General features: G+C 46.4%; 1 protein-coding gene across 1 annotated transcript in view; it reads right to left on the reverse strand.

Moving 5' to 3' along the window:
* LOC115137525 (catenin alpha-2-like) overlaps positions 1-24,873 on the reverse strand; it is a 698,212-nt gene that overhangs the window by 463,083 nt on the left and 210,256 nt on the right. Inside the window, exon 7 of the mRNA XM_065024699.1 lies at positions 6,031-6,234. Within this exon, the coding sequence (XP_064880771.1) occupies positions 6,031-6,234 (204 nt within the window). The remainder of the gene's footprint in view (positions 1-6,030; positions 6,235-24,873) is intronic.

Below are 24,873 nucleotides of genomic sequence, written 5' to 3' on the forward strand. Positions count from 1 at the left end.
AATAACAATATGGGGATAAGGTAGTTGGATGGGCTGTTTACAGATGGGCTGTGTACAGGCGCAGTGATCGGTAAGCTGCTCTGACAGCTGATGCTTAAAGTTAGTGAGGGAGATATAAATCAAATCAAATTTATTTATATAGCCCTTCGTACATCAGCTGATATCTCAAAGTGCTGTACAGAAACCCAGCCTAAAACCCCAAACAGCAAGCAATGCAGGTGTAGAAGCACTTGATAAATCTGCAGCTTCAGTAATTTTTGCAATTCGTTCCAGTCATTGGCAGCAGAGAACTGGAAGGAAAGGCGGCCAAAGGAGGAATTGGCTTTGGGGATGACCAGTGAAATATACCTGCTGGAGTGCATGCTACGGGTGGGTGTTGCTATGGTAACCAGTGAGCTGAGATAAGGCGGGGCTTTACCTAGCAAAGACTAATAGATGACCTGGAGCCAGTGGGTTTGGCGACGAATATGAAGTGAGGGCCAGCCAGCAAGAGCATACAGGTCGCAGTGGTGGGTAGTATATGGGGCTTTGGTGACAAAACGGATGGCACTACATTTACATTTAAGTCATTTAGCAGACGCTCTTATCCAGAGCGACTTACAAATTGGTGCTTTCACCTTATGACATCCAGTGGAACAGCCACTTTACAATAGTGCATTTAAGTCTTTTAAGGGGGGTGAGAAGGATTACTTTATCCTATCCTAGGTATTCCTTAAAGAGGTGGGGTTTCAGGTGTCTCCGGAAGGTGGTGATTGACTCCGCTGTCCTGGCGTCGTGAGGGAGTTTGTTCCACCATTGGGGGGCCAGAGCAGCGAACAGTTTTGACTGGGCTGAGCGGGAACTGTACTTCCTCAGTGGTAGGGAGGCGAGCAGGCCAGAGGTGGATGAACGCAGTGCCCTTGTTTGGGTGTAGGGCCTGATCAGAGCCTGGAGGTACTGAGGTGCCGTTCCCCTCACAGCTCAGTAGGCAAGCACCATGGTCTTGTAGCGGATGCGAGCTTCAACTGGAAGCCAGTGGAGAGAGCGGAGGAGCGGGGTGACGTGAGAGAACTTGGGAAGGTTGAACACCAGACGGGCTGCGGCGTTCTGGATGAGTTGTAGGGGTTTAATGGCACAGGCAGGGAGCCCAGCCAACAGCGAGTTGCAGTAATCCAGACGGGAGATGACAAGTGCCTGGATTAGGACCTGCGCCGCTTCCTGTGTGAGGCAGGGTCGTACTCTGCGGATGTTGTAGAGCATGAACCTACAGGAACGGGCCACCGCCTTGATGTTAGTTGAGAACGACAGGGTGTTGTCCAGGATCACGCCAAGGTTCTTAGCGCTCTGGGAGGAGGACACGATGGAGTTGTCAACCGTGATGGCGAGATCATGGAACGGGCAGTCCTTCCCCGGGAGGAAGAGCAGCTCCGTGATACTGTGATAGACAACATCCAATTTGCTGAGTAGAGTGTTGGAGGCTATTTTGTAAATGACATTGCCGAAGTCAAGAATCTGCAGAATAGTCCGTTTTACAAGGGTATGTTTAGCAGCATGAGTGAAGGAGGCTTTGTTGCGAAATAGGAAGCCCATGCTAGATTACATTTGATTGGAGATGCTTAATGTGAGTCTGGAAGGAGAGTTTACAGTCTAACCAGACACCTAGGTATTTGTTGTTGTCCACATATTCTAAGTCAGAACAGTCCAGAGTAGTGATGCTTGTCGGCGGGCAGGTGCGGGCAGCGATCAGTTGAAGAGCATGCACTTAGTATTACTAGCATTTAAGAGCAGTTGGAGGCCACGGAAAGAGTGTTGTATGGCATTGACGTTCGTCTGGAGGTTAGTTAACACAGTGTCCTAAGAAGGGCCAGAAGAATACAGAATGGTGTCGTCTGCGTAGAGGTGGATCAATCACCAGCAGCAAGAGCGACATCATTGATATATACAGAGAAAAGAGTCAGCCCGAGAATTGAACCTTGTGGCACCCCCATAGAGACTGCCAGAGGTCCGGACAACAGGTCCTCCGATTTGACACACTGAACTCTATCTGAGAAGTAGTGGGTGAACCAGGCGAGGCAGTCATTTGAGAAACCAAGGCTGTCGAGTCTGCCGATAAGAATCCAGTGATTGACAGAGTCGAATGCCTTGGACAGGTCAATGAAGACGGCTGCACAGTACTGTCTTTTATCAATGGCAGTTATGATATCGTTTAGGACCTTGAGTGTGACTGAGGTGCACCCATGACCAGCTCTGAAACCAGACTGCATAGTGGAGAAGGTACGGTGGGATTCGAAATGGTCGGTGATTTGTTTGTTAACTTGGCTTTCGAAGACTTTAGAAAGGCAGGGCAGGAGGATATAGGTCTAAAACAGTTTAGCGTTTCAGCTTTCACTGTTTGTTAGCCTAAAATATCAAACCTATGTACACATTTATGAAACGCTGACATGCCCTCTGACCCTCTCGATGCAAAAGCAGCTTCAGCTAAAATATTGCTGTTTCACTTCATTCGTTTCGTGAGTTTCGGTTGGGAAGACTACAGCTAAGGTGACTAAAAAGAGCTACTACCACAGATGAGAGAGAGAAACAACGAGTAAAATGTCACCACATCTTCACACTATTTAGCCAACCGAGTGTGAGGCAACCTCAGTCATAACTGTGGCGGAGCTTATGAGTAGGAGAGTGGGGGGGGGACAGTGTACAAGGAACTGGACAATTCCTTCAGTTCCTCGCTAATTTGGTGAAATGTATCAAATACTTGATCTTTTAGTCGTTCAGAAGCATCTGAATTATTTCCCGAGGGCTGTCCCGCTCATAGATATTTATATTCACAGTGTTAAAAATAGTAAGTAAAAATGACACATATTGATAGATACAGTAAATATGCATGTGTTCCAACACAGCTTGTTGTCACCACAACACCTCTGTCACAGAGTCCGTTTGCTATAGCTTTCCTTTTCGGTATCAATTTATTTGGAAAGTCCCAAATAGATTGCTTTTAACTCGGTAGATGTTCAACTAACTGTCAACAACATGTTAACTAACAATCGAGTAATCCTATCCCTCGCCCAACCCTAGCCTAACCCTTATCCTAACCCTAAACTTAAATGTAACCCTTAACCTTAACCCTAAAAGACTGTGGAATATAAAACGAGCTGGAATTGATAGTTTACACATCTGTAATCATCTATAGAGGACTATCAAAATGAAGTGTGAGTTTAAGATCACTTCCTTCGTCAAATTATACACCACATCCAATGGGAATTATACACCAGGTCTAATGGGAATTATACCACAGGTCTAATGGGAATTATACACCAGGTCCAATGGGAATTATACACCAGGTCAAATGGGGATTATACCACAGGTCTAATGGGAATTATACACCAGGTCCAATGGGAATTATACACCAGGTCAAATGGGAATTATACACCAGGTCCAATGGGAATTATACACCAGGTCTAATGGGAATTATACACCAGGTCTAATGGGAATTATACCACAGGTCTAATGGGAATTATACCACAGGTCTAATGGGAATTATACCACAGGTCTAATGGGAATTATACACCAGGTCTAATGGGAATTATACACCAGGTCTAATGGGAATTATACCACAGGTCTAATGGGAATTATACACCAGGTCCAATGGGAATTATACACCAGGTCTAATGGGAATTATACACCAGGTCCAATGGGAATTATACACCAGGTCCAATGGGAATTATACACCACGTCCAATGGGGATTATACACCAGGTCCAATGGGAATTATACACCAGGTCCAATGGGAATTATACACCAGGTCCAATGGGAATTATACACCAGGTCTAATGGGAATTATACACCAGGTCTAATGGGAATTATACCACAGGTTTAATGGGGATTATACACCAGGTCCAATGGGAATTATACACCAGGTCTAATGGGAATTATACACCAGGTCTAATGGGAATTATACCACAGGTCTAATGGGAATTATACCACAGGTCTAATGGGAATTATACACCAGGTCTAATGGGAATTATACACAAGGTCTAATGGGAATTATACCACAGATCTAATGGGAATTATACACCAGGTCCAATGGGAATTATACACCAGGTCTAATGGGAATTATACACCAGGTCCAATGGGAATTATACACCAGGTTCAATGGGAATTATACACCACGTCCAATGGGGATTATACACCAGGTCCAATGGGAATTATACACCACGTCTAATGGGGATTATACACCAGGTCTAATGGGAATTATACACCAGGTCCAATGGGAATTATACACCAGGTCTAATGGGAATTATACACCAGGTCCAATGGGAATTATACACCAGGTCCAATGGGAATTATACACCAGGTCTAATGGGAATTATACACCAGGTCCAATGGGAATTATACACCAGGTCTAATGGGAATTATACACCAGGTCCAATGGGATTTATACACCAGGTCCAATGGGAATTATACACCAGGTCCAATGGGAATTATACACCAGGTCCAATGGGAATTATACACCAGGTCCAATGGGAATTATACACCAGGTCCAATGGGATTTATACACCAGGTCCAATGGGAATTATACACCAGGTCCAATGGGAATTATACACCAGGTCCAATGGGATTTATACACCAGGTCCAATGGGAATTATACACCAGGTCCACCGGGACTTCCGCTTTATCACAAACCCACTGGAAGACACACAGGGAGCATGCCCTACTTCGGCACCTGTGGAGCAGCTGTCATGGGGTGGTTAAGTGCCTTGCTCAAGGGCACAACGGCAGGCGATGGCATGTATGATTTTGATCACAGCAACCCTCCGATTGCCAGCTCACTTCCCACCAGATGTTTCCCATCAGACCCGGGATTAGAATTTGCAACCCTCCAATTGTTAGCTGGCCTCTCTAACCACTAGGCTACCTGCCGCCCATGAACTATCCTTCTAACTGTCACAGACAGAATGGAGGCAACTCAGAACACTTATTTATTGTCCCCGTGCCTGTGCTTTCACTGTGAGACTGTGGGTGGCCATTGCTTTGGTAAACGCACTAGTTGGGCCCAGGGGTCGATGGTAGTGCTGATGAGCTACTTAGGATCCACGAGGGATTCAAAAGCCTCTGAGCCCGAGCTCTCTGCTACTGCTAATGACTACAAACGCTGACAGAGAGAGAGAAAGAGGAGGAGGCCATAAAGAGAAAGACATTTAGAGGGACCTTCCTCAAGGACTAGGGCCCTTTAAGTAGTAACTGACAACTAATTGCACCACCGCCACCACCGAAACTTCATTCATGATCCCCTTAATGTATCCAAAATGGCCACCCAGTCACAAAACTAAGCCCTGCAGGCCTACCCAACACAAGGCCGAAATGACACGATTAGAGCCCCCATTTCGGCTCTGGTTGCAATGAAGTCTATGGACGCTGAGCACAGCAAAGCACACAACAACCTGGTACAGTGAGAGAAACACATGAATGACCACGGCTGCGGCCAGCCTTCCTTCACTGCAGTAACTCACATCCAGAGTCAAGGCCATTAGGTTATCTAGCGGCCCGACCAGGGGGTCGGTAACTGCTCCGCAGTGGGGGGGTTATGGACTGAGGAGATTTATAGTGAGGAATGCCACTGGGAGCCAAAATGGCGTTCTTGTCTCTCGTGTCACGCTGTGCATATCACATTACAGTCCAACTATCACACTGTAGAATAGAGAGGATGGATTTCAGCAGAGTAAAACCAGACAAGTGTGCAAGTTAGTTGTAAAAGGGAGAGTGGGGAATTGTCTGGAGCTGAGAGAAGAATAGATGGGGCAATGTGTGGAATGGATTGGAGCTGTGGTGTGTGTGTGTGTGTGTCTGTGTGTGCGTGTGCGTGCGTGGTTGCAGTGACTTTTTTAACAAGCGTAGAAAGGATAGAACACGAGTAGTACAAACTGTAGCAGCTTGTGTATCTGAGGAAAGGTGTGTGTGTGTTTGAGTGTGTGTATGCACGCACATGTGATTGTGCATGTGTATGTGTGTGTGTTAATATGCGGTAAGCCCAAAATCCTCTTCGAGGGTTACTCACATTGTTCATGTACTCGCTCAGCAGGTCTTGCAGGGCCTGCCGGACGGCGTTGCACTCAGCCACGATGCGCTCGCGGCGGTCGTCGCGGGTGCAGGACGAGTCGGCCATGAGGGCGGCGCCGCTGATGATGCTCTCCAGGCGCTCCTCCAGGGAGGGGCGGAAACGCGCCTCGCTGAACGTCAGCGGGTCCAGGATGATCTTGTTCTGACCGGGAGGAAAGGAGAGAGGGAGGTCAGAAACAGGCTAACCAAAGGTCAACATTTGAATGATATTGCACCTTTGAACTTTGCACCCAAAGAGATGGTATAACATTCAGAGTGGATCATGTCACTCCTTCATCTTATTACCCAAATGTTAAGTGTTGGATACCGAATGTAATGTAAGCTCTGTTGGGCTAGATTGTCTCTAAGAATGACGAATACATGGAAATGCATGTTAGCACTCAACCACTTCTGAGAAAGACATACTGTATGAGAGAGAGAGAGAGAGAGAGAGAGAGAGAGAGAGAGAGAGAGAGAGAGAGAGAGAGAGAGAGAGAGAGAGAGAGAGACAGACAGAGAGAGACAGAAAGAGAGAGCGGCAGAGAGCGACAGAGAGACAGAGAGATTGATTAAGCTAGGGCTCTGCTGTCACCCACGAGTTACATTCTCAGCTGTTTGTTTAGAACGGGCTGTCCCTGAAATGTACTATTTGTAACAAAGGCTTCTGTCTGGGGTACACAGAGTCATACACACCCTTCTGGTCTTCATAATGACTACAATATTACACATAGCAATATCTGAGCTCTCAATGTCATGTCAGAGTGACCCATGACCAAAGTCAACGAGAGAGAGAGAGAGAATATGGGACAAATAGAGGCACAGAGAGAGAGAGAGAGAGAGAGAGAGAGAGAGAGATAGAGAGAGAGAGAGAATATGGGACAAATAGAGGCACAGAGAGAGAGAGAGAGAGAGAGAGAGAGAGAGAGAGAGAGAGAGAGAGAGAGAGAGAGAGAGAGAGAGAGAGAATGAGAGAGAGAGAGAGAGAGAGAGAGAGGACCTGTAAGACAGCAGACGGCAGTGGTCCATTTCATATGGTTAGCGACAGTAAAAAGGAAGACAGAAAGAAAGAAAGGGAGAAAGGTCAAAAGATGGATGGAATGATAGAACCAGAGAGCGCTACAACAGCAGGAGGGAGGGAGTTGATCAGAAAATGGAGTGGAACAAAGCCTAACAAAGACCCTGCGATCACATTTGGCAGCGAGGAAAATGGTAGAAGACGGCTCAGTGCAATCTGTCAGCGCTAGGTGGTAGAGCCAGAGGCTGAGAGTGGAGGAAATCACCTTCAGGCTTAGCTTTAGGGTCCTAGTACCAGACCCTTACAGCCCCCCCCCAGGAGTCTTTAAGCACAGAGTGAAGAGTGAAGAAACACAGGAGCCATGAGGAGAAGCCCGCGGCTTTTATTAATGGAAGTAGCCGCAAAATATACTTTTTTTAATGATCTGTACAGCAGGTAAGATCATAAATTACCATATTGATGGCGAAGGTTTTACGTTTTACGGCCGTACAATTTCAATGTCCCATTCGGCAGCAGTTTGCGGTGCGGTGGGGTTTTTAAGAGGGAGAAGTCACACCGGGTAGGCAGCGTTTATTAGTAAAGAGGTGCCTAAGAGTTACACACGGGCCAGGCCCTAAATTCCTTAGCTGTGTGTGTCTGTAAGTGTGTGTGTGTGTGTGTATGTGTTTATATCGGTTGTAATGCGCATTACGGTTGAAAACAGTTCCAGTCGGGCCTAGTTGGAAGCAACAGTGCCGTTCAACTGTTTTGCGAGGGCCTAATTTGTTTCTGCCGCAGCTAGGCGGCATCTATTTCCCACAAAGCGGTTTAGCCACAATGTCGAGTCTAGCAACCGAAACCTATTCCAAAGGACAGCAGGGGGCTATCACATTGACGGGAGACGGGAGACACAGAGCACACACACACACATTTAACATTGACATTTTATCCATTTACCATCTCTTACCCGGAGCGACTTCCACACGCACACAGACAGAGAGACATTGAGCTGATGGCTTTGTCTGAAACCCTGAAGTGGCAACCCAGCCCAATGAGTGGGACACCCATTCCAGGCCACTGCTCTGTGTGCCCGAGAACCGAGAGTAACAACACAGATGGTATTAGACCCGGAGTGTCGAAAGTCATAGAGTCATAGCCATCTCCGTCCGGCCCATAACGCTCCAACCTTATCACCGTTTTCTCTGCCTTATAGCGCTCCCGAGTGGCGCAGCGGTCGAAGGCACTAGGCATCACAGCAGTCCCTGGTTCAAATCCAGTGTCACATCTGGCCGTGATTGGGACACAGTTGGCCCAGCATCGACAAGGTTTGGCCGGGGTAGGCCGCCATTGTAAACAAGGATTTGTTCTTAATTGACTTGCCTAGTTAAATAAAGGTTAAATCTCATCTCGAATGTTATTTAGAGTCTCCGGCTTTGCAGGCTTGGTAAGCACAATGCATTGGCTTGGGGAAGACATTACCGAGACAGTGAGCCTTAGGAATGGGACTAGATGGTTACGTTTTGTATCGAACAAACATGCTAGCCGCGCGAAAAGGTGATGGCATGTGTTCCGGTAATACAGGCAATTAATTAAAGTTTGCCTTATCTCGTTTTCTTCAAAGTTGGAGAGAGGAGAGTGGGGATGGAGGGAAGAATGGGAATGCCCAGCATCAGTAGAGCTAGAGGTGGCCTGGATGAAACTGGCTGTAATCAGAGGGGTACTGTCTTCCATACGTTTCAGCGCTGCACAACGTGGAACCGCTCTGCTGGCCTTTGCTCGGGGTGACACCGTTGTTTTATTTATTTGTATTATTATTTGATTTTTTACATATCCCCGATTTATTCATGGGCACAGAATATTTACAGAAGCGATTCAGGTTGAAGTCGCTCGCTCTCCCCGTTCGCGTCATGGTTCAACAGAGGCCGCCACCGTAGCCCGCTGCCCATGAGCTGAGCTACATTAACCCAGATGGTTCTGATTTGAAAATGAACAAAAACATCCCCCAAAAAGCAGCCAGCAGTAGTGCCCTGCCTTAGGACACATAACTAAACTACAATGTCTGTTTTGGAGGCTCTAGAGCCTGGACAGGTTGGCAGGCTGTTCGTCAAACTATGCATAATAAAGACGGGATGGAAGATATTGGTGGGGCCTGTGTCATTGCTACACATAACCTACTTTACACAGGCAGAGAGAGAGAGAGAGAGAGAGAGAGAGAGAGAGAGAGAGAGAAGGCGTGGAGGAAAGAGAGAGCAGGAGGGTCAGAGGCAGAGAAAAATAGGGGTGAGAAAAAGGACTTGTGAGACAGCAGGACGGTAGTGGCTCTGTTTATATTATTAATGACACTCTCTCTCAGCTACCTCTAATACTACCATGCCTCCTTTACAAGCCCTGGCCTACATTCACATTCACTGGTTGGCGCCTCCAGAAATCACTGAAGGCCTGATTCCCCAAGGGACTCATTTTATCAGTTACATTTAACAGTTTAAGTCTGTATAGCAGTTTGTGGTCTAGTTTAAAGAGATACTTTGGGATTTGGCAACGAGGCCCTTTATCTACTTCCCCAGAGTCAGATGAACTTGTGGACACAATTGTCTCTGTATCCAGTATGAAGGAGGTTTGAGGTAGTTTCACAAGCCAATGCTAACTAGCATGAGCGCAATGACTGGAAGTCTGTGGGTATCTCCTGGCATGCTAGTAGATACCCATAGACTTCCAGTCATTGTGCTAATGCTAGTTAGCATTGGCCTCGCGAAACTACCTTGAACTACCATAGCCAAAATCCTGAAGTATCCCTTGAAGAACATGTGGCAGAAAGAGATTCCAGTTGGGATATGTCCAATTGCTGTTGTCACTGGGGTGTTTCAACGTCAACAGCCCAGGTAAAAGACAACAAAAAAAAGCTGTCTGAGTTACACTGGCCAGGTAGGAATCAGATATATGTGCACTCAGATATCACACACTGCGACTACGTTTGAAGGATTCCGGGAACGAAAGTACACTTTATTATCATATGACCATTTGCTGGCTATTGACGTGGCAAAGACAGAAAGATTTCTGGTCGGTAAACTAAAGCCAGCGACACAATAAATAGTCTGGAGGACATATCCCAGCCTATCACATCTTACACAAACAACCAAGGAGAAATGACTAGACACAAATGGAACAGGAAATCTAGGAGGAAAGTGCTTTGCCCCTGCGTCCCAAATGCCACCCTTTCCCCTACAATAGTGCACTACCGGGGCCCGGAGTAATGCACTATGTAGGGATTGGGGTGCCATTTGGGACGCATGCCCACGCGGAGTGTCGGGACTTGTCAACCTCTTTACACGGAGTCACAACAGGGCTTGTATGTTCAGAGCTGCAATCATCTCCACGCTGGGACAAAAAAAAAAAATGCCATGCCGCAGAGACCAATGCCCCAAGCACCAGATACATGTTGAGAGGTGTGTGTGTGTGTGTGTCTCTCTGTGTGTGTCTCGCCCACGCGGAGCCCGGACCTGTTGCTTATTGCACCTTCTCCTCCTCTTTTCTTACATTTTATCTCTCCTTTTGTCTCGCTTTACCAAGGTGTAATGGAATTCGCCCCCTGCCTTCCATCCCACCCACGGACGGCCATGTCGTACATCATTTAGACTGGGAGAGAACAGTGTGCTCCTTTCGCTGACTCATCCAGGGCTTCTGTGTTGTGCTTTACCTCCACTATACACACACACAGACACACACACACACAAATTAATACACACAGGCAAGCACAACCATTATACACACAAACACAGACACAAACAATACACACAGTCACACACTTCCCCCAACCGTAGATACAGCCTGATCTTTCCGATAGCGGCCTAGCTGCTATTTTTAGGGAGACACAGAGAAAGACTGCGTAGTGCCGTGGCGGAAATTGCAAGTTCATCTGTGGTTTCCTCCCAGGATTATCAGTCTGTTAGTCTTCCTGATTGTTGTTTACGTTTTGTCTCTCTTTTTTCTCATCCTTTTTTTAAGTCACTTGGACGATTACTACTTTTGCTGGTAGATGTGTCAGTGAATAACGCCGTTTAGCTGCAGATTGCCCGATTCAGGTGGAATAGGGGTCCTTTCACTCCTGCCAAGCAGAAAACAATCTCATTACTCAAGTTGCCTCTTATCAGCTCTTTGCACCAGTTGGCTGGAGGAGAGGAGGTAATATATGTATCTATACCTCCATAGCCCTCACTAAATCTAAATATCTTTGAATAGAGAATAGAATCAGGGATATATAACATACAGACATTCAAATATTGATACATCTCAGCTGACAATATACAGTATATATATATATATATTTTTTTTTTTAAATATATATATATGTATATATACACACATACAGTATATATACAGTATATATACATATATATTGCAATTTCTCTCTCTCTATATATATATATATATATATATATATATATATATATATATATATATAGAGAGAGAGAGAGAGAGAGAGAGAGAGAGAGAGAGAGAAGAAATTGCAATTACATGCTAATTGGTGGTGGACAAGGATAGGGTGGATTCTGCAACACGTACAGAAAAGCCCTTTTGAAAATAGGGGTTATTCGGCTGTCCCCATAGGAGAACCCTTTTTGGTTCCGCATAGAACTCTTTTGGGTTCCAGGTAGAACCCTCTGAGGAAAAAGTTCTACCTGGAACCAAAAAGGGTTCTCCAAAGGGTTCCCCTATGGGGGCAGCTGAAGAACACTTTCAGGTTCTAGATAGCTCAAGGCTCAAAGCGACATATGCTTACAAGAAACGGTAAAGGAAATGAATAAAAATCAGCCGGCATTGCTCTTTGACAAAGAGATGTAGGCACAGGAGATTAGATGGGGCCAAGGAGGCTGGGACACCTTGACTTAAGAAGACACAAGGGAGTGCAGCGAAGCCACAGTACCCTGGAGGGGATCTCACGTCTCGGAGGAAAAGTCTCTTGGGGGGGGGGGGGGGGGGGGAGAGAACAGCTGAAGATGACATGTTATTTACAAGATGCATGATAAAACAGTAGAGAAGAGCTTTGCCCTGGGGGATGGACTTTGTTGTTATTCCGAGCAGGGTGTCAGTTTGTTGTGATTGCTCCGAGTAGGGAAATGGGGGAATGGTGGGGAGAGAGAAAGAGGGAGCGAGAGACAGAGAGAAGGGTGGGGGGATGCATCCTCCAGTTTTGACAAAGGCCCAGGGCCCTTTAACGAGAATTGGTGACGGTTGAATCCATTCTCCTTGCACCTCTCTAGTGTCAATTTAGTCCTCGTCCGCAGCTTTCATCAACCTCTCCCTCAATGTCAGCAAGACAAAAGAGCTGATGCTGGACTACAGGAAACGGAGTGGTGAGCACACCCCCATCCAAAACGATGGGGCTGTAGTGGAGCGGGTCGAGAGCAAGTTCCTCTGTGTCCACATCACAAAGGAATTAACATGGTCCACACACACCCACACAGTTGTGAAGAGGGCACAATGGCCTCTTCCCCCTCAGGAAGCTAAAAAGATTTGGCCTCAAAATGTTCTACAGCTGCACCTTCGAGAGCATCTTGACTGGCTACATCAACACTTGGCACGGTAAATGCAAGGCACCCGACCGCAAGGCACTACATAGGCTGATGAGTACAGCCCAGTATATCACTAGGGCCCAAAAAGGACCTTGAACAGCTTATACCTCCAAGCCATAAGACCTCTAAATACCTCATCAAGGCCTTCCGAGTGGCACAGCGGTCTAGGGTACTGCATCGCAGTGCTAGAAGTGTCACTACAGATCAGGGTTCGATCCTGGGCTGTGTCGCAGCCGGACGCGACCGGGAGACCCATGAGGCAGTGCACAATTGGCCCAGCGTCGTCCGGGTTAGGGGAGGATCTGGCCGGCTGGGATGTCCTGGTCCCATCGCGCTCTACCGACTCCTTGTGACGGCCTGGCGCATGCACACTGACTTCGGTCGCCAGCTGTGCTGTGTTCCCTCCGACACATTGGTGCGGCCGGCTTCCTTGTTAAGGGAGCAGTGTGTCAAGAATCAGTGCGGTTTGGCAGGGTCATGTTTCGGAGGGACGCATGGCTCTCGACCTTCGCCTCTCCCGAGTATGTACGGGAGTTGCAGCGATGAGACAAGACTGTAACTACCAATTGGGGAGAGAGCCATGTTATGTGCACACCCATACAGAACATGTATACGTACATGCATACTCAAGCCACACATACACACATAAGCACACACACCACATAAATGACACTGCTGCTCCACATACTACAGCTCAGTCTAATATCTACCCTGTTGTCTAGTCACTTTACCCCTACCTATATGTACAGTACATAGCTACCTCAATGACCTCATACTCCTGCACATCAACTCGGTACTGCTACTCCCTGTATACAGCCATGTTATTTTGTACTCGTTATTGTTAGTCATTATTCACTGTGTATTCATTCCTCTTGTCACTATTTCAATTCTAATTCAACTCTGTATTGTTGGAAAAGGACCCATAAGTAAGCATTACACTGTTCGTCTACACCCGTTTTTTTTTTAGGAAGCATGTGACAAATAACATTTGATTTGATTCACTTTTGTCACTTATCTTCGACCGGTTGGATAGTGGGATATAGATCCCTGAGGCATGAGACGTTCAAGCCTAATCAAAGAATGGAGTGAGAAAACGAAAGACCGAAGCAAGAGGTTGGAGCCAACTGTCAAAACATGACCCTTATATGGTGCTGGAAACACGGAGGGGTGATACACGGCGGAAGTGTTTTCTGACTCAATGAGAGTACGTCCCCAGTGATAGCGATAAATAGCATTACTTCCTGTTTAGAAATGGACCACGGTGAAGGTCAGGCGGTTAATCGTTTAGGTTATTTAACCAGGTGAGGATCATTGGAGATAGCCATCCCTTTTTCAATGGATCCCGATCCCTGATTATTGAAAGATACGGGGGTTCCGGGAAGGTGATTACCAAAAACCTTTGAGAATATACGAGGTAACAAGGATGTCGAAGAAAGGATGTTGTAAAACGTTGACTAAAAAAACAGAAAAGGGCAACTAGGACAATGTTGCTTTTGCTAAAGGCGGTAGATGATCTCATATGGCCTAAGATAGTATGTAAGTATGTCAGCCCTAGTCTCATCTTTCCCCCCTTGCCACTGTCCATCAGATCAGGACTGCGGGCAGTGCTATGGTCACCTCATACCATTTGATGGGTCCTACTTCGACCCCACTTTGGGCCGTTGAGAACGTCATCTAGGCCTATGTCACATGTGCTCACCAAAACACCGAACACTCTGACATTTCCGGGAGCCCTCGAGCAGTTCCCCACTGGTCCTTGGACAAAATGTAGCAAAACTTGACCCTTCCATTGCTTCGCCCTCCAGGTTCTCAATCACCCATGAACAGGGACTGGTTAGACAATGACCACAACATGGGCACGCTAATGCTTCAGGGAGAGCCTTCAAGCTTTTCCCAAGGGGAACTTGAAAGAAAATCTTGACAAAAGCTTGACTCGTCCACTCTGGGCCCTCCAGGTCCAAGCCCACCCACGCATTGCATTGGGCTGGTTGGACAATGAGTGTGATGCCCTGTGACAAAACTGGCCGTGGGCCACCACCACCCAACGGGGGCGTATTAGTCACATTGTCCTCCCTATCTGATTGATTACGCTAATGAAGGGGGCCCGGCTGGCTCGCTCCGGGTTACTATTTGCTTACTGTCTCACGACAGCACCAATGGTGGAGTTGGTTGTCATGGAATCTGAGCTTCGGCAAACAAAGTCATATTTAGTTTCTTCTCCATAGTTGACGGTGTGACGCACCAATGTCACCATCACCATCCCTATCAAAACAGAGCAGCTGATCCTCTTGGCTGTTCAATCAGGCGTTTCCTTAGTTACGGGGGAAGCATTAGGTTAATTAAGAGAGAATCGCAGCAGCGCAACCCTCAAGATTAAGTCCACTGTAATCACGCCAATGGTAAATGTCACCCAATAATGAGAATGAACTGAATTAACTAAATTCCTGCGATCCGAGAATAATGAAGGGGAGAACAGTGTTGGTTCCAATCCAGGCTGCAAACAAACCAAGGTGAGAGGTTCGCATCCAACTTTTCTTTGGGTCATTTACTCACCAAGATATGTGTTCTGGTGACAGAGTGGGGGAACAATGGCAGGATCCTTTGTATGACTGACTGGCTCTTAAAAACGATGCGGTTCTTTGTGAAGACAACACACCTGTAACCTCTCTCTGCTTCAGGAGACACTGTCTGGGCCCTCAGAGGACTCACTCACTCACTCACTCACTCACTCACTCACTCACTCACTCACTCACTCACTCACTCACTCACTCACTCACTCACACTCCACAGCCCTGTGCTTTAACACAGGTTAGGCCCAATTTAGCGCCACTGAAGTAGCGGATGACAGCCCTAGCCAATGCAATGCTGCTGAGCCCACTCGCTGCGTACTGCCTTGTACAGCGCTGAAGTAACAGGCGCTAATACTACCATCTCTGAGGTCATGAGTGGAGAGTGTAGCCAGCGAGAGGTTACAGTTTAAGAGAGAGTTCAAATCTAATACTGGGCAAAAGTCTGACTCGATTCAATGTTGTGTACAATCAAGCTCAAGTGGCCCTTAATAAGGAGGGCCAATTTGAACACAATGTTCCATCAAAGAAAAGTAAGATCAAATCCAATCCAAACACTTAAGGGCAATGTTTCGGTCCCTATTAGCATGCCTCCCACTCTAATGTAAGTATGCATCCACTTCACAATCATCTTATTCTATTTCCTTCCACTTGACCATCGCAAGTCCCATGACAGCACTATTAATGAGCTTTAATGAGCTTTAATTGTATGCCAAACATGAACAGTGCCTTTTCTGTGTTTTTGGAGTACGCTGAATTCAATTGGACGAGCCCTAGGCGTTGCACGGTCAGTGCGTCAGTGACACGCTCTCTTCTCTGGTGTTTTCAAAAAACCCACAAGGCCGAAGTAAGAAGGGAGGAAAAACAACAAAAAGGAATAAATAGGACTGAATCCCATAATACGCTGATCTTGTTTCCAGAAGTGACCTTTATCAAAGTGGCATTTGCCTGCCAAGAGAGAAAGAGAGAGTGTGTGTGTGTGTGTGCGTACGCATGTGTGTGTATGCCCGGTTTCTGGGTTGGCCCCACAGGCGGGCACCAATCATTAAAGCCTTCATGTGGCCCTCTCTCCCAGGGACGTTTGCGCAGCGGGAATGTATGACTCATAGGATCGCAAAAGAGAACAGGGAGTATGGGAAGATGGCTTTAGTCACCACAGCTCACTTCACAGCTTATTAAAGATTTTCACAAACACTTTGTGAGTCAATGTATCTCTATGTTTACTGCCATCGGATCAAGATTTTTTTTTTGTTCTCCTTTAGATTCCTGCTCAGCTGACTCATGCCATTGGCATCTGGCTATATCCAGCAACAATTATGTGTGTCGCCGGGGTTAATCACTGAATGGAAATGGTGACGTGTCAGGTTGACAGAAAACTCACGCAATGAGGTCTGGGCCCGTGTTCACAAATCGTTTCAGGGTAGGAGTACTGATCTAGGATCAGGTCTTGGTAGTCCACGTTATCTTTCACGCATTTTGATCTAAAAGGCAAAACTGATACTAGACCAGCATTCCTACTCTGATATGCTTAATGAATATGGGAAATGAAGTTTATCATTTATCATGATACCTCAAGTATGCTTAATGCTCTTCCCAACGCTGGTTCAAGAGGAAGTATTTGAGTGTTAGAGAGGATTGTAGACACACTGCTTGCTTAACCCGGAAGCCAGCCGCACCAATGTGTTGGAGGAAACACAGTACAACTGGCGACCGTGTCAGCATGTATGCGCCCGGCCCACCACAGGAGTCGCTAGAGTACGATAAGACAAGGACATCCCTGCCGGCCAAACCCTGAACTAGACCGGACGACCCATGAGCCGCCTCATGGGTCTGTCAGTCGTGGCTGGCTGCGACACAGCCCGGGATCAAACCCGGGTCTGCAGTGAAGCATCAAGCACTGAGACCAAGGAGCTCTCCAAACAGGTCAGGGACAAAGTTGTGGAGAAGTACAGATCAGGGTTGGGTTATAAAAAAATATCCAAAACTTTGAACATCCCACGGAGCACCATTAAATCCATTATTAAAAAATTTAAGAATATGGCACCACAACAAACCTGCCTAGAGAGGGCCGCCCACCAAAACTCATGGACCAGGCAAGGAGGGCATTAATCAGAGAGGCAACAAAGAGACCAAAGATAACCCTGAAGGAGCTGCAAAGCTCAACAGCGGAGATTGGAGTATCTGTCCATGTTTTCATCGGCAGGGAATGGGAAACTGGTCAGAATTGAAGGAATGATGAATGGCGCTAAAAACAGAGAAATTCTGGGGGGAAACCTGTTTCAGTCTTCCAGAGATTTGAGACTGGGACGGAGGTTCACCTTCCAGCAGAACAATGACCCTCAGCATACTGCTAAAGAAACACTCGAGTGGTTTAAGGGGAAACATTTAAATGTATTGGACTGGCCTAGTCAAAGCCCAGACCTCAATCCAATTGAGAATCTGTGGTATGACTTAAAGATTGCTGTACACCAGCGTTACCCATCCAACTTGAAGGAGCTGTAGCAGTTATACCTTGAAGAATGGGCAAAAATCCCAGTGGCAAGATGTGCCAAGCTTATAGAGACATACCCCAAGAGACTTGCAGCTGTAATTGCTGCAAAAGGTGGCTCTACAAAGTATTGACTTTGGGGGGGGGGGATGAATCGCTGTGCTTATTTCTTGTTTGTTTCACAATAAAAAATATTTAGCATTTTCAAATTGGTAGGCATGTTGTGCAAATCAAACGATACAACCCCCCAAAAAAAAAAATATATATTTTAATTCCTGGTTGTAAGGCAACAAAATAGGAGAAATGCCAAGTAGGGTGAATACTTTTGCAAGCCACTGTTTTCACAGGACTGCTGGTGATCGCTGCCTCTCTTTTTTTGTTCCTCAGCGTGTGAAGTTTGCCTCTAATTAACGTAAGTCATTCCAGTTTTGTTAGTTTCGACGACAATGCGCTTTCTGCGAAAGATCACAGTTTCGCTTTGCTCAATCCCTCTCTGACTCTCTCGTTCTATTTCGCCTCGCTCGCTCGCTCTCTCTCCTTCACCCCCACCCCCTCTCTCTCTCCCCCCTCTCTCGCTCTCATCAGTCACTCGCTCCTTCCTTTCATTCCTTCCTTTTCCTTCCACTCTTTCATGAGCCGACTCCCTCATCTGTCAGTAGATCTTTATCCCGTGTAGGGACTTTTTTGGGGGGGCCCGGGAGCTGGGGAAGTGATGTTCTCTCCCCTCTTTCTCTCCTTTCTCTCTCTGTCTCTATGGCTCCCTCAAGTACGGACACTTTGTGCCAGCACGTTGAGGAAATTTCCTCCACAGCTGTGCACCTGTGAAAGAGAAAGAGAGAAAATGAGAGAGAGAGAGAGAGAGAAAAGGAACGAGAAGGGAGAGAAAGAGGGAAGAGAACACAGGATAAAGATGTACTGACAGGCGAGGGAGTCGGATCATGAAAGAGTGGAAGGAAAAGGAAGGAATGAAAGAAAGGAGCGAGAGAGGGGGGGAGAGAGAGGGGGTGGGGGTGAAGGAGAGAGAGTGAACTGAATTAGAACGAGAGTCAGAGAGGGATTGAGCAAAGCGAAAGTGTGATTCTGTGATCTTTCGCAGAAAGCTCATTGTCGTCGAAACAAAAACAAAACTGGAATTACTTATGTTAATTAGAGGCAAACTTCACACGCTGAGAAACAAAAAAAGAGAGGCAGCGACCGCCAGCAGTCCTGTGAATAGGGACACATCCTGTCAACAATCAGACTCCAATCCTCCAGATGTCTTTGCCACCAACCGTGTTTGAGGAATAACACAAATAACCCGTGCCTGTGTCTCTGTGGCTTTGATGAGACAGTTGAAATGACTGCTATGCCGATGGCTGTTTACTCAGATTTTGGGAGGGAGGGAGGAAGGGGAAGGGGTTGAATAGGCAGGGAGGGAAAGAGAGAGAGAGACAGACAGAGAGAGAGGAGAGAGAGTGCGGTAGGCAGGGAAAGAGAGATAGAGACAGAGAGACAGGCAGAGAGAGAGGAGAGAGAGTGCGGTAGGCAGGGAAAGAGAGATAGAGACAGAGAGAGACAGGCAGAGAGAGAGAGAGGAGAGAGAGTGCGGTAGGCAGGGAAAGAGAGATAGAGACAGAGAGAGACAGGCAGAGAGAGAGGAGAGAGAGTGGGGTAGGCAGGGAAAGAGAGATCGAGACAGAGATGGAGAGAGAGAGAGAGAGATGGCGCGGGCAGATGTCTACACGTGAAAACAACACACTTCTACGACACTAGTTTGGTACTGGAGATTATCGTTAATGTAGTGTGTGTGTGTGTGCACTTATCTGATCACGGCACCTGATCATGGCATGTTTGATCTTGGCATGCCTCATGTGCATTCGTTTGTGGTGTATGCAGAGCTTTGACAAGAATCAAGTCGGCTTTGGAGAGAAACTTTGTCATCGTTATCCAACTCTCATTTCCAACAAGATCTCACTGGCATGTCTTACTTAATCACGAAGACACGGATGGGAGAGTTTTGTTACGTTTTTTTCTTTCTCTGGGGCAATCCGCCGTCAATAAACACCTTCAATGCACAATTCAAAAGCCGATGAGTGTTATTTGAATGTTTTTGCCGTTCTTCGCTGTCTGTCCTTCACTCTCTTTCCCCCCTTCCTCCTTCACGGAAATGCTCGTACTATTACCAAGCTTATTTCCAGAAACTATCTCTCCGCCTCATTTCCCTGGGCTTACACTACTTGACATCTCATTGCTTTTCCACTTCTCTTCTCTCCCGCTCTCTCTTTCGTATTCCTCTCTCGATTTGTTTTTTTTTAATCCTCGATGTGTTCTTGCCTTATTTGCAAAAGTGGTAGGAGACAAAATGTCGCCCCAATTCACAGGAGTGAAGCCTGAAGTGAAGACTTTCTCCGGTGGGAGCTCAAATTGTTTTAGCTTACTCGCGGCAGACAGTGAGATGAGACCCCCCACCCCCACCCCCGCTATATCTGAAAGTTGACACTGTCCTCTGCTATCCTCTGCTTTTCACCCGTGCCACTCGGTTGCCATGGCAACTTTTGATGTCCAGTATCTGGTGCGGTGGTAAACAAGGTTGTCCTGTGTCCCAAATGGTACCATATTCCCTAAATAGTGCCCTCCTTTCGACCAGGCTCCAGAGGATTGCACTAATGCTCACATGGACGCACTAGTCTAAAGTAGTGCACTATGTAAGGAATAAGTGCCATTTGGGCCTGTTGTTTTCTACATGACGGGCACAGCACAGATCATCCCTGAAAGTCATCAATGACTGCTCGTGATAGTCGGGGAGGAGGAGAGGAGGCAGGGAGAGCCAAAGTGAAAAAACCTATATCACGTTTGTCAAACTTTATCTCCCTTGCGACAAAACGATCCGGCGCAGCATTTTGGCAAAGACACCTGCTTATTGACCTTTCGAGACTAAAACTGGAAATATGATAAAACAAAATATTGAGTGTGGTGAGATGTTTATGAATGCTTCAGGGTGGAACACGGTGCTGGGATCATCAATCACAGTGGTGTAATATGGCAGCCGTGCCTCATCACTAGCCTTTTTAAATGGCACCCTATTCCCTACGCAGTGCACTTCTTCTGACCAAGGCTCATAGGGCTGTGGACAAAAGTAGCGCACTATATGGGGAATAGGGTGCCATTTGCAACGTAGTCTAGGTAATGGCATGCTGGAGCTGGGACCAGTCTCACTGGCCATATAAGCCAGGGTTGGGAGGGTGAGGTGGGGCATTGCATGTTGGATGCTGGGGTAGGACTTCCAACCTCCAAGCTCTTTCAGTTTCAGGACTGGAGCATGCGCCCTGAACATAAGGGGGGAATGGGGGGTCAGAACAGCCGGAGTGGGGGGCCCCGAGGCAGATGGAAGGATGGAGAGTGAGGGGACTGTGGGGCAGTAATTAATGTGACGTAACACACTCAGCCAGCCTGACATCACACTGCTGACACACACACACACACACACACACACAAACATACACACTGCTGACACACTGGGGTATAGAGCACGTTCCTATGAAAGCTATTTCACCTATTTAAAGAAATCCACTTGCCCATTTGTGTGCTACTGTTCAGTCAGCCTTGTCATGGTAGTGTGTTCTGGAGTCACTCTGGGTAAGAGCATCTGTTAAATGACTAGAATGGTCCTGGGTTAGTCCTACAACTGTCCTATATGGGGTGTTTGTGTGTTGTTGAGAGGAGAGGAGGATTCAGAGGGCACGCAAGCGCGCACACACACACACACACAGAGTCATCAGCAGACCTGCCTCCTGTCCACTAATCTCATTTGATGTGTGTATGAGATTACGTGGAGGAATCAATGTTTCTGGAAAACACATTTAATTAGAGAGTCCAGTAAACGAAGAGATAGGCAGGTTACAGGATAGCCAGAAGTTACGGAAAAAGAGGGAATTCTCCTCCCTAAATAGCGATAGATAGACGGGAAGGGTGGCAGCGGCGAGGGACTAAACTGATAAACAGAGAGGGGAGTCTGCCAGTCTTCAATGGGATGACGGGCGATGTGAAAGATACAGAGATGTGATTCGCCTACATGAGGACCTCGTGAATATAATACATGACATTTAGCAGACACTTTCATCCAAAGAAACTTACAGTCATGCGTGCATACATTTTACTGATGGATGGTCCAAGGAAGCAATGCAAGCACCATACCAACATTGTTACCTACCTCATTGGATACAGCGGCAGAAAATGATGACTCTCCTCCCCAAAGTTCACATCGGCAGAGGGAAAGGTCCTCTGCCTGGGGCTGCATCTATAACGACACCCTATTCCCTACATATTCAACTCCTTTTGACCAGGGGCCCATAACAAGAGTAGTGCACTATGTAGGGAATAGGGCGCCATTTCGGTACGCAGCGTGGATAACAAGGCATGAGAACGCTCCCCGCCCCTTCGAGTAATGTGTTATTCTGGTAAATCGTTCTAGAGGAACTAACGGCCGCTTCCCCGAACCATTCCCCCACCACTCGAGTTTCCAGACAGGGGCCTTTCTCCTTCAATCTACATTAGAGTACGGAGATACTGTACACGGAGACACCGTAATGCAGTGAGTATCCAATCAGTCGTGTTCAGGAACCTATATCCGACCTTTACAACGGTATGGCATGTGTATGGCAAGGGATAAGACAGAGGGTAGTAGATCCATGCCTACGTTGACGCACATCAGCATTTTGGATATATATATATATATACAGTGGGGCAAAAAAGTATTTAGTCAGCCACCAATTGTGCAAGTTCTCCCACTTAAAAAGATGAGAGAGGCCTGTAATTTTCATCATAGGTACACTTCAACTAATCCTGAAAATCACATTGTAGGATTTTTTTATGAATTCATTTGCAAATTATGGTGGAAAATAAGTATTTGGTCAATAACAAAAGTTTATCTCAATACTTTGTTAAATACCCTTTGTTGTATTGCTGTATTGCATTTGAAATAAATGAGATAGCACTTCTAAAAACATGTTTTCACTTTGTCATTATGGGCTATTGTGTGTAGAAGGGTGAGGAAAATATATATTTCATACATTTTCAATTAAGGCTGTAACAAAAACAAAATGTGGAATAAGTCATTCTGAAGGCTCTGTAATGCACTTTATTTTACCAGAGCCGTATGGTCAAAAGTAGTGCACTATAATGTTTAATTTATTTAACCTTTATTTAACTAGGCAAGTCAGTTAAGAACACTCGTGTTTACAATGACGGCCTAATTTAATAGGGTGCCATTTTGGATGCGAACACAGACCGGACACAGCTGTCCAAAAAGGTTACTACTGTTCAGCTTCTCTGACAAAACAACACACAAATCCAGCTGTTTGAAATGAGAATATTCCGACAATGCCTTTCACATTTCTGTTGTTTTTCTCTATTTCACACGGGCATCATGCTGCCTTTAATGTGTCAAAACTGCCTAAAACCTTATTATATCTGTCAGTTGTAGGATGCATACTTCAAGTAGAAACAGTGGGTAATTGAACGAAGCCAGGTTCAAAAAAAAAATCAAAAAAAATTTTTTTGCGTCCTTTGATGTCTTAACAACTCGCACGCTTTCTCAGAGCGATCTAAACCAGCCCTTTCCGGTTTGACGCCGACTTCTCCTCACATGAGACTTATCGTTCAAAGTGTTTATTGGGCTCTGAATCCACAACAGGAACAGGTCTTAAAAGTGTCTTTGGGATTCAATTCCGTTCGGTTAAGAGAACAAAAAGTCCTGTGTGGATTTACACTAGGGGTGACAAATGTTCTGAATCAATCACAGCTGGGAATCCAGGTGAGGGGAGGCTGGTAACACCGCTAAAGGGGAAGGGGGGGGAATAAAGAGAGTTTTTGTCCCAAATTGCACTCTATTTCCTACATGGTGCACCACTTTTGACCAGAGGGACATTGTCAAAAATAGTGTGTTGGGAATAGGGTATCATTTGGGACTCAGACTCTGAGACTATTAACTGGTCTCTAGCCCTGGTTTAGTGGCCGTCGACATATACATCTCTCCCGGGACAGACACTCTGAAGAGCCAATCTCTAAGGGGCAGGCTAGCTAGCTGCTTCCTCTACTCTCGGTAGGAGTGTGTGTGTGTGTGTGACCGTCTGTGTGTGTCCGTCTGTGTGTTTCAGACACTTCGCTGTTAGCCGTGCTTCACAGTGTCAGCAGGTGACAGTGCTGATAGCGCTCTGCCAGGTAACTGTGTCCTCTGGCTAACAATAGTCAAGGCAAGGGACACTCCAGGGAAACATGTATTGAGGGGAGAAAAAAAACGATTGTACTAATCGAACGGAGGAGTTGGAGTTGACCTCTCAATAGACTTGATCCTACCATTAAAGAGAAGTCCTTGGGTCTCTTGCAGAGATTAAAAAAAAACAAAAAAAACATGAGTAATGTTTCCCTCATACTTCTCAATAATAACTGAATTTCGATCGAAATAATAACTGACTTGAATAAATCTGTAATTTGTAAATAAAATAGTTTTGTTAATGTAAGAGGTTGAGGTAAGTACATCCTCCCGTTAAAACGTACAGTTTGAGGTAAGAGGTCGAGGTAAGTACATCCTCCCGTTAAAACATACAGTTTGAGGTAAGTTCAAGTCTTTACTCAAGTTCACGTGTTTACTCCTTCCAGCCTCTGCTATTTGTGAGCATATGTCTGCACGTGAGTGTACATACACGTATGAGTGTGTGTGTGTGTGTGTGTGAGCATGTGCACCTCTGTGTGAAGGTCAGGTGCCTCGCGCCAGCCTGCTAAGTATTGCCCACCACCCCTACGTACCCTCCATACCAGGGCATAGCTAGGCAAGTGTCCAGACGCTCTCACCCACCACCAGCCTGGCAGCCTCTCCCTGGATCTGGGAGGTTGGCATCAACCCCTGGCTGTGCCAGGCTCCAGCCTAATGAGGGGGACATTAGAGTGCATGGGCCTAGCCATCCATGCTAGACAGAAGGAAGAGAGAAAGTGATTGAGAGATTGGGAGAAATAAATAAAGGGTGAGAGATATGAGAGAGAGAGAAAGAGAGAGGTAGAGAAATAAATAAAGGGTGAGAGATATGAGAGAGAGAGAAAGAGAGAGGTAGAGAAATAAATAGAGAGAGCTGAGAGAGAGAGAAAGAGAGAGGTAGAGAAATAAATAGAGAGAGCTGAGAGAGAGAGACAGAAAGAGCAAGAGAGAGAG

This window comes from Oncorhynchus nerka, linkage group LG11, assembly GCF_034236695.1.
Source record: "Oncorhynchus nerka isolate Pitt River linkage group LG11, Oner_Uvic_2.0, whole genome shotgun sequence".
Taxonomy (NCBI): Eukaryota; Metazoa; Chordata; class Actinopteri; order Salmoniformes; family Salmonidae; genus Oncorhynchus; species Oncorhynchus nerka.